General features: G+C 33.8%; 1 protein-coding gene across 1 annotated transcript in view; it reads left to right on the top strand.

Annotated features, from left to right (window-relative positions):
- Window positions 1–15,605, top strand: part of nolo (ADAMTS-like no long nerve cord) — a 219,752-nt gene that overhangs the window by 47,022 nt on the left and 157,125 nt on the right. The window contains exon 2 of the mRNA XM_076129770.1: window positions 14,302–14,398. Within this exon, the coding sequence (XP_075985885.1) occupies window positions 14,360–14,398 (39 nt within the window). The 5' untranslated portion in view covers window positions 14,302–14,359. The remainder of the gene's footprint in view (window positions 1–14,301; window positions 14,399–15,605) is intronic.

Raw genomic sequence — 15,605 nt, forward strand, 5'->3', positions numbered from 1 at the left:
TCTAGAAAAATATACTAGACTGAAAATTTACAGCAAATATAGGAATGTTTTTTGTGAAATGCTACAAATTATTGGGTTCTGATACGATTTTAATGATTTTCTAGCAAATGTGACGTCATTGCTATTAGTTATTTAATAAATTTACTTCTTGACAAGATATAAGGGACGTTTTACATTGTTAAGTTAGTATTCGTTTCTAAAATTAGGTATAGTTAAAAGCATACCTAACAACATACACACATACTACCTATGCAACATTCCTTCCCTATATTTTAAATCAGACAAAGAAGTTTGTACGGATCGTAGCAAGTGGGGATCTTGGTCGCTTCCTACCCACATTGGAAAAAGGCATGATTTCATGTATGTATGGTTGTATCTTTTTCCAAATGTAACGCAAGCTTCGTCGCGCGGTTTCGCTTGTGTTTTTAAACTGTTAAAGGTTGTTATACTTCTGTCGTTCACCTGTATATTGCGCGGCACTAAGGTTTCACGTAACACCATGTCGAGTGTTCACAATATGTTCTGTGTAATGTAATCTATCTTTATTATGTTCTTTGTACGTTTGTTCATGATAACGTCCAGTTGTCATATTATACTATATGAGGGTTTAGCGAAGATGGACGGTAGTTTTTCGTTGAAATTAGGGAGTTTTATATTTGGTTATCTTGGTTTGCCTGATATTTTTGCTGTAATGGTCACAATATGTAAAATCGTGGACACAAGCTAATTAAGAATTTTTGAATAAAAACTACAGTAATAGCTTCTAATTATTAACAGTACTAGTATAGCCTAAAAATAACTCATATAGGTAGGTACTAGTTTTAGACAGCAAATTTAGCACTAGCTAATAGCTATAACTAGTACCTATCCCATTAAGAATTCTGTTTGGAAATATTTCTTAAGGAAAGAATTATCCTATGTGTTAATTCAGGTTCTAAACTGTCTTTATGCTTACATTGAGAAAGTAGAGCTTGAGATTGAGTTCATGAAAGTAGAGCCAATTATATTTTTACCCGATAAAAAAAAACTTTATCATTCATGGACATTAATTAAAGGAGGATTTGACGATTCGGACTCTCTGACTGCCAGCCGCATGCACTTTCGACCGCGTCACAAAAGTGATAAATAAACTATCGACTAAGTAAAAGCGACTAAGTAGAAATTGATTCAATGATGAAAAACATACATAGAATCACGCCCTCAGGCGTAAGCGAAGACTTTAGAATGCCAATTAGTACGATCCTTACGAATCTTTGCTTCAATCACATCCATACAGAGACAATATAAAGTTTAATATCAAGGAATATAATCAATCTATTTCCGTCGTTTTCAAATACCTATTACGACAAAAATAGAAGTAACTTTATTAAGGTAAATCGTTTATTAGGACTTGGACCTAAAGGTCACATCGTGAAGATGCGCCCTATTGTTGGTGATGGCTATTGTGTGCTAACAAATTGGGATGATTATGTGATGATGAGGCTTGTCAGAGCCTGTAATGAAGACAACATCTTAAAATTTATTTTAAATTAATTATTAGTTAGACAAAGAGTAGTGTTTTAAAAGCAAGTCTATTTTTTACTGTCGGACTGCAGGCGTATTTGTAACATCATTGTTTTTCATGATAGTTATGCAAACAATTAATGGACTCTACGATTAAAACCAAAATCACATGATTAATTCATTGAGGTTTAGTCCTGACACTTATTTATAGTCCATGATACATAGAGTGAATTAACCGCCAGATGGAAGTTACGGTCATTGCGAAGAGCTGGCAAGAAGTTCTACCTATAACAAATTCCAATAGGTTCTGAAACAAACGCAAAAAAATCCGATTGACACTGCTTTTTATAAACAGTATTTTAAAATAGACTCTTAAGAATGGAGATTTTCGTCTGGAACGCCGCTAAACATACATTTATAGAATACCCGCGCTTTAAGCGTCTTCGCTTATAAACCAGTGAGCGCAACTAGCTACGACCGCCTCATAAAACACATTATTAAGATCATAATGCATCAAACAACACGAAACTTCAGTAAATAATTTTTCACAGTAAATAATTGGCGTAGATAATATCTGATCCGTAGTGTAACATGAAATCACATCAAGACAGCGAGTAATGATCAGTCGCGGCAAGATTAATGGTGATTCGGAGGTGAGTTGCTCTTTAGCTTGGCTTACGTTGATAGAGGATTAAGTTACAAGCGGTAGCGGGAGCGGGGATAAGAAAGACAAAATATCTAACAACTGGCGGCTGCTAAACGCCGGCGCTACGGCTGTTGCGACGGTGATAGCTTGAAAGCCAAAGCTTCAAACTTCAGCATTCATCAACCATCTAGGGAGTGGATTAATTGTATATCATTGCACTATAGTCGTGAAATTCCCTTCTAACTAGTCTTTAAGCGTGAGCGAAGTAGTCGATAGTTTTACTAATAATAATAATGCTATATAATAATTAACAAGTTACAAAAAAATTGCTTTACATTATTCTAACAAGGTATTAATAATAGTTTCTATCAATATTCTAATAAATATTTATTAACTTGGATCACCCCACCCTACCTTGAGATATAAACGACAGCCTTCAATTCTTTCTATTTTTCCCCATACGAAATTCGATAAGCATCACCGATGTTTCAACCATTCAAAGCTCACTCATATTCAATGCAAATCGCCCCGCTACCTCTCATCCCTAAACCCACACAACAAACAGCCAGTTAGCGCAAGCAAGTCACGCTTACATCATAAACCTTTGTGCGGGAACAAGCCCAATTTCACATCAAACAACAGCGGGAAACAAAGGTGACTGCAATTTGTCCGCTCAATACGAAAAATACATAAAAAACGTATTAACTGACTATTACTATTTCTGTCTTGTCTAGGAATCAGAGAATAGTTCTCGTTTCGAGAGAAGAAAACAAAGGCAAATGCTGTTCAAATACGTGTTAGCAACGTGGTGTTCTTTAAAGAATGGCGAGGCGCCCATAGCCAGTTGCGCTGACCGGTCTGTAAACGATCTGTAAGTTAAGCAACCATTGGCGCGGTCATTCCATAGATGGGTGACCGCATAGTGGTATTTGAACTGGGCATCTCCGTGCTTCGGAGAGCACGTTAAAAGTCGGTCCCGGTTGTTGTCTACTAAGATAACAGTCGTTAAGCCACGTCAAGGGCCTCTCAGGCGGCTTGAACAACTTTGACACTAGGTTGACTAACCATACGACAAACAAACAAACAAAGAATGGCTTTTAAATATTTCAGAGATGTCAAGATTTTTCATGATAGTTTTCCTAGCTAGTGTTGTTATTTGTAAATTTTGTAGTATATATTTGAACTAACTTACCTTCATATTCTAAATTGGAGTATCAAGGTTAACTCTAATTTATACTAGCAATGGAAAAATATTTTATACGGAAAATGGTATGCATCAAGCTAAAATACTTTAGAGTATGGTACACTAATAAGTAGAAAATGCTTTGGTAGTTCAAGCTTCAGTAATAATATAAAATATTTTGGTCCTCTGACTAATCAAATTTTCAGATTCGATCTTTGAATGGTGTCAGATCACATGTTTTGATACATAATTCTATAATCTTTCAAAAAATACTTGAATATAATAAAAAACGATGGCTTCAATGAAAAATATTCTATTATAAAAGCGATTCTAAAAGAGATTCCTAAAAGTAATCGTATAACAGCTTCTCAACATACAAAAAACATCGCCAACTTAAAGATATCAGAATCCATCGCAAACAAACTCGAGGCGAAACAAAATAAAAACACTCCCTGAACAATTAAAAGGCTTTGCAAATAAATTAAAAGTTGTACGATCCTATGAAAGTAAAAGAAAAAGTCAACAAAGAATAAAAGAGAAAATAACATTGTTAAGACTTGAGCCGTGTATTAACGAGAATCCGATTACTTGACTGTGAAGAATATTGCAATGGCTGTAGGAAGCTGTACTTACTCTGTTCCTGGAAACTGTTATAGGATTTACTTCTTTATTTGAGTATAATGAACATTAGACTTGTGGCTTAGTTAACAACAGCTGCGTGTAAAGATCTCTGAAGTTAAGCCACGCTTGCCATGGTTGTTTTGTGGATGGGTGACCTTATTATACATATATTCTGGATTCCTCCATGTTTTACAAGACATCTAGTCTATTGACAGGAGTATAATGAACATTAAAACATATATTTGGTGTCCATCTTCAGTCTTGTATCCGACTGCTGATCGTGAAGTTTCAGGTTCCAATCCCGGGTCGAGCAAAGTGCCCGTCTCTAATTTATTACCATCAAAACGTTTCCTATTAGTAGCCTGGATGTACCAAATATATGGCTATAGACCATAATATTACAGAAAGCGAACCCTGTTACATGTTAATGGACAAAATCTTCATTGCACACCTTCACGAAATCATCACTACTAAAGCTCTTTCAAGTCTTTTTTCCAATACCACTGAACATAGACACATTCAAACATTTTAAAGCCACACTAATAAACAGATCAGCTTTCATTGAACAATGAGTGGTGGTCATAGCGTGGAGCCTTGGCAAGCACCCAACACGCCGCGTGTGATCGACGCTCGTGATTGACACGGTTCCGGCTTGTAGCCTCATAGTTATTAGGTGCTTATTGTGGTCGCTGAATTATGTGGGGTAGCTGATAGGGTGCCAGTTTAATCATGGGCAACTAATCTTGATTATGTGATAGACTAGGTAGAATTTTTGGATGATGGGTTCAAAGGCTTATCTGTTTTTTTAATCTTTACATATATAATTCTTCTGTAAGTGTGTATGTCACTGAACTTCTCTTAAACGACTGGACCGATTTTGATGAAAAATGAATTTTATGTGTGTGTTCAAGGGGATCTGAGAATGGTTTAGATTCACAAAAAACAAACCAATAAAAAATATAAATAAAATATAAAATTCTCGCGTCACGGTTTTCGTTGCCATACTCCTCCGAAACGGCTTGACCGATTCTCATGAAATTTTGTGAGCATATTGAGTAGGTCTGAGAATCGGCCAACATCTATTTTTATACCCCTAATTGACAATATATTTTTTTTAATTTACATGGCAAAACAACGTTTGCCGGGTCAGCTATTTAAGATATAATAATATAAAGAAACATATGAAAGTCCCGTTTCAGGTATACGTATATTCTTCATTAGCAATTCGTATGTGTTAATTCAGAGCCTAGATAAAATCTTTAAATGATTTGGTCAGTGTGGTGGAATAGCAAACTTAGCCATTTTGTAAACATGAAAGGGGATTAATACAAAATCGCTATCGTTTTTCCTTAGATGTAGGTAAAGGAAATATTGTCTGTGAGTGCAATGTTCAATCAAAACATGAAACCTTCTTGACTTGCATCCAAATATCTGTTTGGTCCACAAAATTGTGACACTCTTTTTTATGTATTCTTAGGTAGGTAAATATTTAGGGTATTTATTTAAAATATATAGGTTTTTGTATTTACTACATAATAATATCAATATACTACGCACAGATGTAGATCATACACATTATAGACATATATTATGAAACAGAATCCTGGTCCATATTATTATTATCGTCTATCGTATTTACAAGTAACAAACAAAATACTGCCATATTATTTACAAAATTCATTTATCATAAAGCATTTGACTAAAACAATTACACAGTGATTTATTTAACTCCAGTTAGTTGATTAAACAATTACTAATTAACATTTTAAACCCTAATCTATTTTCATTTAGCTTCGTTTTAAATAAACTGTCATTTCGTATTTTCAATTAGTTGTGAATTATCTGGTTTAAATTTCTGTGATGATTGATTTGTTGATTTGGTTGTGTCTTACGGCTAAATTCCTAAACCGATTGTTATAAAATGTAGCATAAATATAGTCGAAGATTAGGATTAATCATAAGCTGCTATTTTTTCATGCGACCGAAGCCGTAGGTATGAGTGTGTTTTAGATTTATCAGCAAATATTTTGATTTAAATATTACACAAAAGAATTGTCACGGACTGGATACGAACTTATATGGTATGAGGTCCATCAAAAGTGTTTTTTAACTCTCACAATACTAAGAGAAAATATTGAACAAGAACTTGAATAACAATACAATTAAAAAATTCTATAAATCCTAAGTAAATTTCTTCACTATTAACGCTAAAAAATGTAAAAGAGAAATCTCTTTCAATTAAATCAAGCTCTGTACAAAGAAACAAATTAATTGTAAAAAGTTTTTTCATTGAAGGTGGGACCCATTGAGCGTAATGAACTAGGTGTATTAACAGTTTTAGTGATTAGTGAGAAATTCTCCGGAGATTTTTTTTGCTAAATTGAGTTTGTGTTGGGAGTTATGACTTGTATTAGAGATAGACTTGATTTGGGTAGTCAAGATTGTGGGTAGGAATTATAGGAATTTTTTTATAAGGTAACCCACTCGTTTCGTGTACTTTTCTAAAAGATTGAGTCATATAAAACTGTTATGCAGTTTGGCGATGTTTTGTGAAAAATTAAATTTTATTGTTAAACATAAATTTTCACAAAAAAAATATTTTACTGATCCATTAAAAAAATAAAAACGTACATATAATAAACGTTAAGCGCAATGAAAATAGTTTTCAATTTATTTTGGGATCAAAGAAAACAGATTTTGTAGATTCAGAAGATATAAGTTTTCATGCGCCAGATTTTTTATAAGACGAGGTGAAGAAGAGGTGTCCCAAATTAGCCACCGCCCTCTCCTGTCACGATGCTAGTAAAGTTTATAATTCTATTTCAAATACTTAATACGAAAGTGTCCCACTGCTGGGCAAGGGTCTGCCGCCAAATGGAAAAGGGGATCGAAACTTACATAAATATTTAAAATTTCAAATTAGAATTTTAATGGTTTACTAAAAAGAAGTAAAAAAACTTGAACCTGGAACTTTTCTATACAGTCATATAATTTAACAAACTTCTAGTACTTCAATCTATCGTTCATCAAAGAAAAAAGCTATAATTTTGTCCTAGTTTCGTTCGTGAATATTGTATTAGGTAAAAATCAATGGTTTACTCACGAACTCATTGATTTGTACAGTCTTCAGTGACTTTACTAAGTATTATGGCACGGCCTCGCTATCCTATTATAGTTATATAAATAAAAATGAATCACCAAAATGTATGTACGTTTATCACTTTTGAACAACTTAACCAAATTGGATATTCTTTTTAATATGTTTGTAACTGTCGGTACTAGGCTTGTAAAGAATCGATGGGATCAAAGTTCCCACAAGAATGGAATAAACGGGATGCAAGTGTACTATATCTGGGTGAAATTGGGTGGGTGAAGACTATAGAGAGATGACGAAAAGTATATAGAATAAGAAAATAGCTGCAGTATTTCTTAATTAGTATTAAATTATTGAAAATACAGCCTCCATGGCCTACCTATGCCTATCTAACACATAATTTACAATCAGCAGTAAGCCTTATAATGTCCCTTCTATTTACGCTCATAGCTCGTTGTGATCACCGATTAGCGATTAGTGGGTTAAGCAACCTTTAGCGCGGGCATTTATTAGATGGGCTGCTATTTACATAAATCCAAAATATAAATTGTTTATTCCGTTACCAAAATTCTTACTTCTTTTAAGCAGAAAAAAGCCTATAGTCAAAGAAAACAATTAAAAATTAATACATTCAACAAAAACATGACATTGAATTCAGCGTCTCTACAAAGAGTCGGTAGTGGTTGTTTTTAATTAAGAAGAGGTTAGGGCATGTAAAAGGCCTTGCGGCTCGATCAAATTTGATTCTAGGTTGATCACTAAGCTTACTGCTCTCACATTGCCTCTGTGGTGTGGTCGATAGTGTATCCAACTGCTGTTCACAAGGTCTCTGGTTTGATAACCGAGCTGGGTAAAGTGCTTTAACTTGAATAATATAACTAATTTAGATTTTTTCACAAGCCCGAAGTCTCAAAAGTAGCCCGTTTTTTGGTCATGTGCCCACTAAATATCAATAGACTCGCCCCCTGTTACATGGAACTAACATTGGCATTAATGGCGAAACATGGTTGTATTTTATACCTATGACTAAACTTTCAGTTGTAACGTACCTACTATTAAGTTTGTATCATATTAAACATTAATTGCACCTGTTCAAAATCGTCAGATAAACACAATTATTCAGTTTACTCATACTATATTAACATACCAACTTAAGTGTAATACAAACGATTCTATTTTAGCTTCTGCAAACAATAAGATAATAATAAAAGCTATATTTTGTTCTGATAAGTGTTATCGATATGTAAATACATGGTAAAGCTATTCACAAGGGATTTGTTGATAACGATTAGGATTTATCTATAATTATGTACGTGGGATGCAATTCGTAGAACATTATAGTACACTTTTCCTAATACGAGTAATTCTTACTTACAACAGGACCTCCATTAATGAGCATCAAAAGGCTATTGTAATTGAAATAAATGTATTTTTAGCGAAACTTAATAATTACCTTTAGGGCCAGTCCCACAGCATAGGAGTAAGTGTTTGATAACTTTTCGAATTCAAACTCCCGTCAAAATTCCGTTTGATAAACTGTTTGATACTTAGCAAGAAGTGGTTAAATCGGGCCTTAATAATGGATTTAACTGAGTGGATGGATTTTAAAATCAATGAATTAAACATTTATGATTTGACAATAGTTTTTAAATAATAATAAAACCAGGAAAATTTGCTTCATTTTAATGGGGATGGCACAGAATTACTACTAGCTATTACTCTTAACATATTTATTCTCCAAGATAACCAGTTATTGAACTTCACACGAAACTGCAAAGAATTCAACAAAAAACACAAACTAAAATATCCACCTTTAATAAAGGCTTGCGTTCAATATTGCATTATTATATTCTTTGTTCGACCGTCTAAAGGCGTATTAACCTCATTTCACGTAAACGCCTGATACAATTTTAATAGCAAAATTACACGTAAGCGCGAGTAGTCTCTCAGTAATTCTACAGGCGCACGTATGATTATAAAGAGTGAAACGGCATGGAAATGTTGTTTTAAATGGCTACATTGTTATTATTCGTGCTCGAAAACATTCACAACACGCCATTCGTCAACTCGGTGACGAGATTTACGAGTAAATTATGAAACTGGAAATTAACTTTCACTTATTTAACTTCAAATCATTTTTTACTGCTCCGTAAATTGTAAAAACGGGAGCTACGTTTTGAGTGTTATTTAATTTCTGTTCCTCTCTGTATTTTTGTTTTCTTTTCACCTAAAAAAATAGGTATTTTAAAATTATGTAAGCTCCATCGTGTTTTATGCATATGAATGTCTTTGAACAAATAAAATGTACATTTTTAAATATTTTAATGGGAGTGCCTTTACCTTTTTGAAGAGCAACCATGTATTCATGCAAAGTGGGGCCGGACATATTTTCACAGGCGTTTAGAATAACATTAAATGCATATAAAAATAAACATAAAAAAAATTTATGCGAAATTAGCGTTTAAACATTTTTGGCATGATTATTTGTGATAAACATTAAACTAAAATTTTCTATGAAAAAAATGTGATAATGAAATCGAAATACTGCGTTTTTTCTTATCGTAATCTGTGAGTGAAGTCAAGTCAAGCATTAGCCAAAGGTTTAAGAACCGTGAAAAACTGTAAATAAAAAGCCTAGCTTAGTAGACACGTAACACACTTTATCTTTTATACAGGAAATGAAATAACAAAAAACATTCGACTGTCAATCATACTTACTTAAATAAATCTTAGCATACCAAAAAAAAACAAAAAAAAAACACGCTTAATATATTTTATTTTTATTTTTAGTATCTGTTGTTATAGCGGCAACGGAAATACATCATTTGTGAAAATTTCAGCATTCTAGCTGTCATAGTTTATGAGATGCTGCCTGGAGATAGACAGACAGACAGCGAAGTCTTAGTAATAGGGTCCCGTTTTACCCTTTGGATACGGAACCTTAAAAACAATACACAAATAAAACAATGTTTACATTCCCACGTTAGAAACGATTGTCCGTTCAGAATCTTTTATTCGAAAACTTTGAAAGTTCGACAAAACTTAACGTAAACTTTCACGGATTTGTACGTTCGATAGTGAAGGGATTTCGTTATCGAAAAGGGAGTTTTTCGTTTGTTTTTTAAGGGACAAAATATTTGAATTGATGTGGGGCTTACAACTATTGGCAGTATAGAAAGTTAAATGGTGAAGTCAAACTGTTTAAGTTGTGAGGAAGAGTTTGTTATTTTGATTTTGCATCTCGAATACGTTTTATATAGTTTGGTTATTTGAGTAAGTAGAGAGCGAAGTAAATAATTTGCTTTGGTACCTGTTTGAACTGTCTTTTTGTTTACCCATAGTTTGTGTAGCGTAACCATCGGTAATAAGTACTAGACCTTGGGACATAATAATTATAGAACATTATGGTATGGATGATATAATAATATTATGATAACCAAAAATCAATTTTCCAAAGTCCTTTCTTTACAGTTAATAAATTTTGCTTATATTCAAACTTAATTGAATAAATATTTTTATTGTAACAGTGTCTTTCAGTTTTTAACTGATATTGTAGATTGCGATCAATTAATAGTTTTCCAAAAATAGTAGTGGTAATAGTATTTTCAAATAGTTTATTTTCAATTTCCCATCACTACGAAGAATTATTCTTGAAAGGTCCCTCTCCCACTTTTCACTAAGACGTTCAGGATTAATAGTTTTTCACAAAACTTGGACTCGCCGAGGCCTTTGTTCGAGTGTTTCCGTAATTGTATGTAGAATTTTAATGAGCTCACTTCTAAGTTCTAAAAGTTTGGGAACTCATTCTTATGTATGAACAGCCATCAGGTAGGTATTTAGGCAATATTTTGGTAATGTCCAAGTATGGAGAGTGATGTGCCACGATTATTGTTAACCGATTAGGTACTTGTTAATGTTAGTATGTATGAATTTTATCCCATTACCATGCCACTGCTGGGCAAAGGTTTTCTCCATGACTAGGTAGCGGTTAGGCCTTAAGTCGGTTACGCTGGCCAAGTACAGGTTAGGGAGTTAAGTTATATTTTATTATAGTTGCTTAAATCTAAAAACCAGATTCATAGCAACAATTAATGGATCACATATTCTAAATTACTTTTGTACTCGTAACCGGTGGTCCTGACAGACAAGATGTAGATGTGAATATGAGGCAAGAATCTACAAGATATTTTTTTAAGGATCGTCCAATTGGCGTTTTTTTTGTCGCTCCTTCCCCTATAAATAAAAGGCGAAATTTTATGTTTATATGTGTATGTATATGTGTATATGTATACAAATAATCGTACAAAATTGTGCACCTAATAGCCGGTGAATATTACAACATAGATACTATACCACACACGTAACCTATTTCCAAAATAACCGACACGTTTAATAAACAAAACACAATCGAAGTCTTAGATCTAAGCCGTCGTAAAAATCCAGTCCAAATTGATGTAGGTTCCGCAGTACTTCAACGTAAACCCTAGACTTAGTAAGCTCAGATAATCTAGGTACGAAGAGAACCTATATTATTTTTACGGCTATAAAGATTGTTTGTAAAAATAAGTGGGTATTTTGTTATTTATAGGTAGTTATTAAGATTGATTGTCAAATGGTTTTATGGTTTATCTTCATTATTCAAAGATACAATTGACTATAATTAAATCAGGTTTTTGATACGTTGAAGTGTTTAAAATATGTTTCAAAGAAGTTAATTGCACGAGAATAAGAACGATGGTATACTCATTTCAATAAACACATACTAACATCGTGAAAAGCTTTTGATGTCGTCAGGATCACATATATCAAGGAATGAATGTTAATGGAATTTAGGCTGTTCTTTTTGCGCAGAATTACAAATTCTTTAAACTTGATATTTTTATGTAAAATATTCAATCTATCGTATGGTTAGTGGTCAACCTAATGCTAAAGTTGTTTAAGTCGTCCGAAAGGCCTTTAAAATGGCTTAACGACTGTTTCCTTAATTGACAACAACCGGGGCAATTTTTACGTGCTCTCAAAAGCACGGAGACGCTCAATAGAAATACCATGATGCGGTCACCCATCTAAAGAATGACCGCGCCAACGGTTGCTTTACCCGATAGATCGTTACCCGCCCAGTGAGAACAACTGGCTATGAGCGCTATATATTGATCTGTCCTTAACCATAGTACCTAACAAAATGTTCTTCAAATCTGTACTAATATTATAAATGCGAAAGTAACTCTGTCTGTCTGTCTGTTACTCAATCACGCCTAAACTACTGAACCAATTTGCATGAAATTTGGTATGGAGATACTTTGATACCCGAGAAAGGACATAGGCTACTTTAAGACGCATTCCCTTGGGAAAAAATTGGTGGCGGACGAAGTCGCGGGTAAAAGCTAGTTCCTAATATCTGTAGCTACGATTCTCAACACATATGGTATTGCGTGACGAACAACGGTAGGTAACGGCCCCGAAGCAGTCTTATTGATGGCCCCATTACTCGTGCCCTTCGAATATGCGGCAAAAGTATTGTGGGATATGTTACACAACGGTTAGCTTGATAAAAGGTTTTAGACTAAAGCAATCTGTAGTAGACATGCTAGGTTTGGTTTTGAAACTATCATGATGCAACGCGTTTTGTCGATTCCAATGTTAGATCGCGCGTCTTCTGAAAATTGTATTGCTGAGTTGCATGATTTTTCTGTTTTTTTTAAGTTGGACCGCGAATTTTAGCTGCTGTTTCGATGCTGGATTGGTTTGATTGTCGTGTTCAATATTATGTAAGTCGAAACATTTTCTTAATGACTGCTGTATAGGTCATGAGAATGTCAATATACGAGCTATGAAAAAAAAAATCATTATGTATACGTAGATTACGCCTGTTACACCCAAAGGTGAAGTCAGAGTTATATGAAATAGACATGTACGTGTATAAACGTAACGTAAAAGGCACTTCTGACCAGCAGAAGCACAGAGTGGGCAATATACTGGGCAATAGACTCCGACATAGTTTTAAGAAAGTTTAGGATGGGTATCGAGTTATAACACAGGTAACTAGCTTGTGGAGGTCCCATATGCAGTCGTTTCATGTAAAATATTATTATCAGCATCCGGCATCCAGCATCTATCAATCAATGAAAGCCGAATCGAACATAGTTGGAAGAAAGGCTAGGCTGATGATGTTTCGCTTAGTATCTTTCACATACGATAGACTATAAGGTTACATAACCAATATTCAGAGTAGCAAAGTTTTCATAACTACTCGCTCACGAATCAGCCCGTTACGTGACTCGCTAAGCTCGAACCACTCGTGTGCAGTCCATAGTGATTCACAAAACAAACACTTTTCAACAAACTGCTTTTATTGTTCGAAATTATGTTGCCGTTCCTAATATTAGATGTTTATTTGCAGTTCGTATGTACAATAAAGTGAGAGCAAATAACAAGCAATAAACTCGTGGTACGTTAAAGTAAGTCGTGATGGTATGAAATGTCTGTATCTAAACCGAAGTAAAAATACTGTATCTATTATTGTTATAATGCTGCAGGTCTCAAATGCGATTGAAAAGTAAAGTCATGCCTTCTTCCCATAGGTAGAGACCAGAGAGCGCCACTTGGCACGATCCTTACAAATTTCCTTTGCTTTATTCACATGCATACATCTTGTCATACAGGACCGATAACATAACTAAGCAATTCAAAGGTTTAATAATGTTATACTTTGATAGCTTACGGAATCTCCATAATTAGGTTTTGCGTAATAAACGTAAATTAAATGTGTTTCATAGAATTCTGTTCAGCAATTTTTCGAGACGAGAGACGTTTTGATAGCGTCATGGCAATAATTACGACGTAAAAATTACAAATTACATACATACATTTTTGGCCAATAGGTAGTAAGGTATTGGCAGATTCGTGAAATAAATCCACTTTTCACGTTTACTAATGCAGTCAGATCCATGCAATAAGTGGCAGGCTTATTGTTATAGTAAAAATCTTATTACATAACCTTTCAACTCATACTGATGCACTAATGCCCGGTTTCTGTGTACCTACATTTAGCGGTAGTTTATCTATTCAGTAGTGTTTCTTTTTATATGAGTTTTAAGGCTATTGAATAGATAAACTACCGTGAAATGTACTTCAGAAACCGGGGGTTAATCAGGTTTTATTCAGACAAAGACAGCTCTAGTACATCTCTCCCTCTCCCTCTCTCGATAATCGTCATAATAGTAAATAGCTAATGTTTTGTATGTTTGTTCACAGGTACCAATGAGTTGATCTCGTATGATGTCATGTGAAGTGTTGAGGAGCATCTGACACCATGGTGGCACGGTGTTTGTTGTTCGTGCTGTTCTGTGCGGTGAGTACTTCATTTATCTTTATTGTTATAAGTATTATGATATCTTGTACAACGACAATAGAAACGGTGTTGGGCTGAAACCATTGTCGGTAGATTTTGAAAGAAATCTGAAAAGCAAAAGTCTTATTTGTTAATTCAATACTGTACACCTTTTACAATAAATATAATACTACAGCCCAAAATTAATATGTATTAAAAATGCTTAACTTTATGAGATGATTTAAGATCAAAGCATTTGTCATTCATAGGACAATAGGATTTTTTTTTCTAATTGTAATCGTATTTACAGAAATTAATATGTTTAAACAAATTAGTATAGTTCTGTAATGAACATAAGTACCAAAAGTTATGTTCTAATATCTTCTAATTTACACATTGTATAACTTTACTACTAAGCTACTAACATGTCTATAAAAGCAAATTGCCTTAAAATTACCAAGCAAACTGTTTCTTTTGTTAATTGAAAACAACTTAATCCTTTACAAGAAAATCAGCACACAACTGAATTCAAACTGGTACAACAAACAACACCCTATTACACAGTTTGCTTAGACAATTTGACAACCAAACACCCTGTATGTGAACAGAATTAGATTAGTTTACAAACAAAGTTATACTAAAATCAGGAACACCCTGTGAGTGACGCGAACTGACGCGGACTGACGATGTCTAACTAGGCAGAGATAGGAATAACTGAAACTAACTTGTGGTACGATTCCCAGAATGGACAAAATTTTGTCTGGATATTGTATCGGGTAAAACACTTACCAGATTATCAGGAGCAGTTTTATTCAATGATCAGAATAATTAGAAATATTAAGGACTAATATTAATTTAAGTTACAAAGTCATAGTTTATTTACAACATTAAAAATAAGCAAAATTTTTCCTATAAAATCTAGGGCATAAAAAATATAGATTTTGTATCACCATGCTTTTACAGGTTCTGTATCCAATACCGTAATAACTGTGAAGCTGAAATTTTCACAAATTATGAATTTCCGTATCCGTTTTAACAACAAATACTAAAACTGAATAATGTTGAGATCGGTCCCCATACAATAAACGTGAATAATTCGTATTTTTTGGCACGGAACCCTTCTTACGCGAGTCCGACTCGCATTTGGCTGGTTTTCTATCCTCTACCTACAGTACTTACTCTCAAACAATAATAAACCGTAATTATCACGTGTATATGAAATTTATAC

Source organism: Anticarsia gemmatalis, chromosome 23, assembly GCF_050436995.1.
Source record: "Anticarsia gemmatalis isolate Benzon Research Colony breed Stoneville strain chromosome 23, ilAntGemm2 primary, whole genome shotgun sequence".
NCBI lineage: Eukaryota > Metazoa > Arthropoda > Insecta > Lepidoptera > Erebidae > Anticarsia > Anticarsia gemmatalis.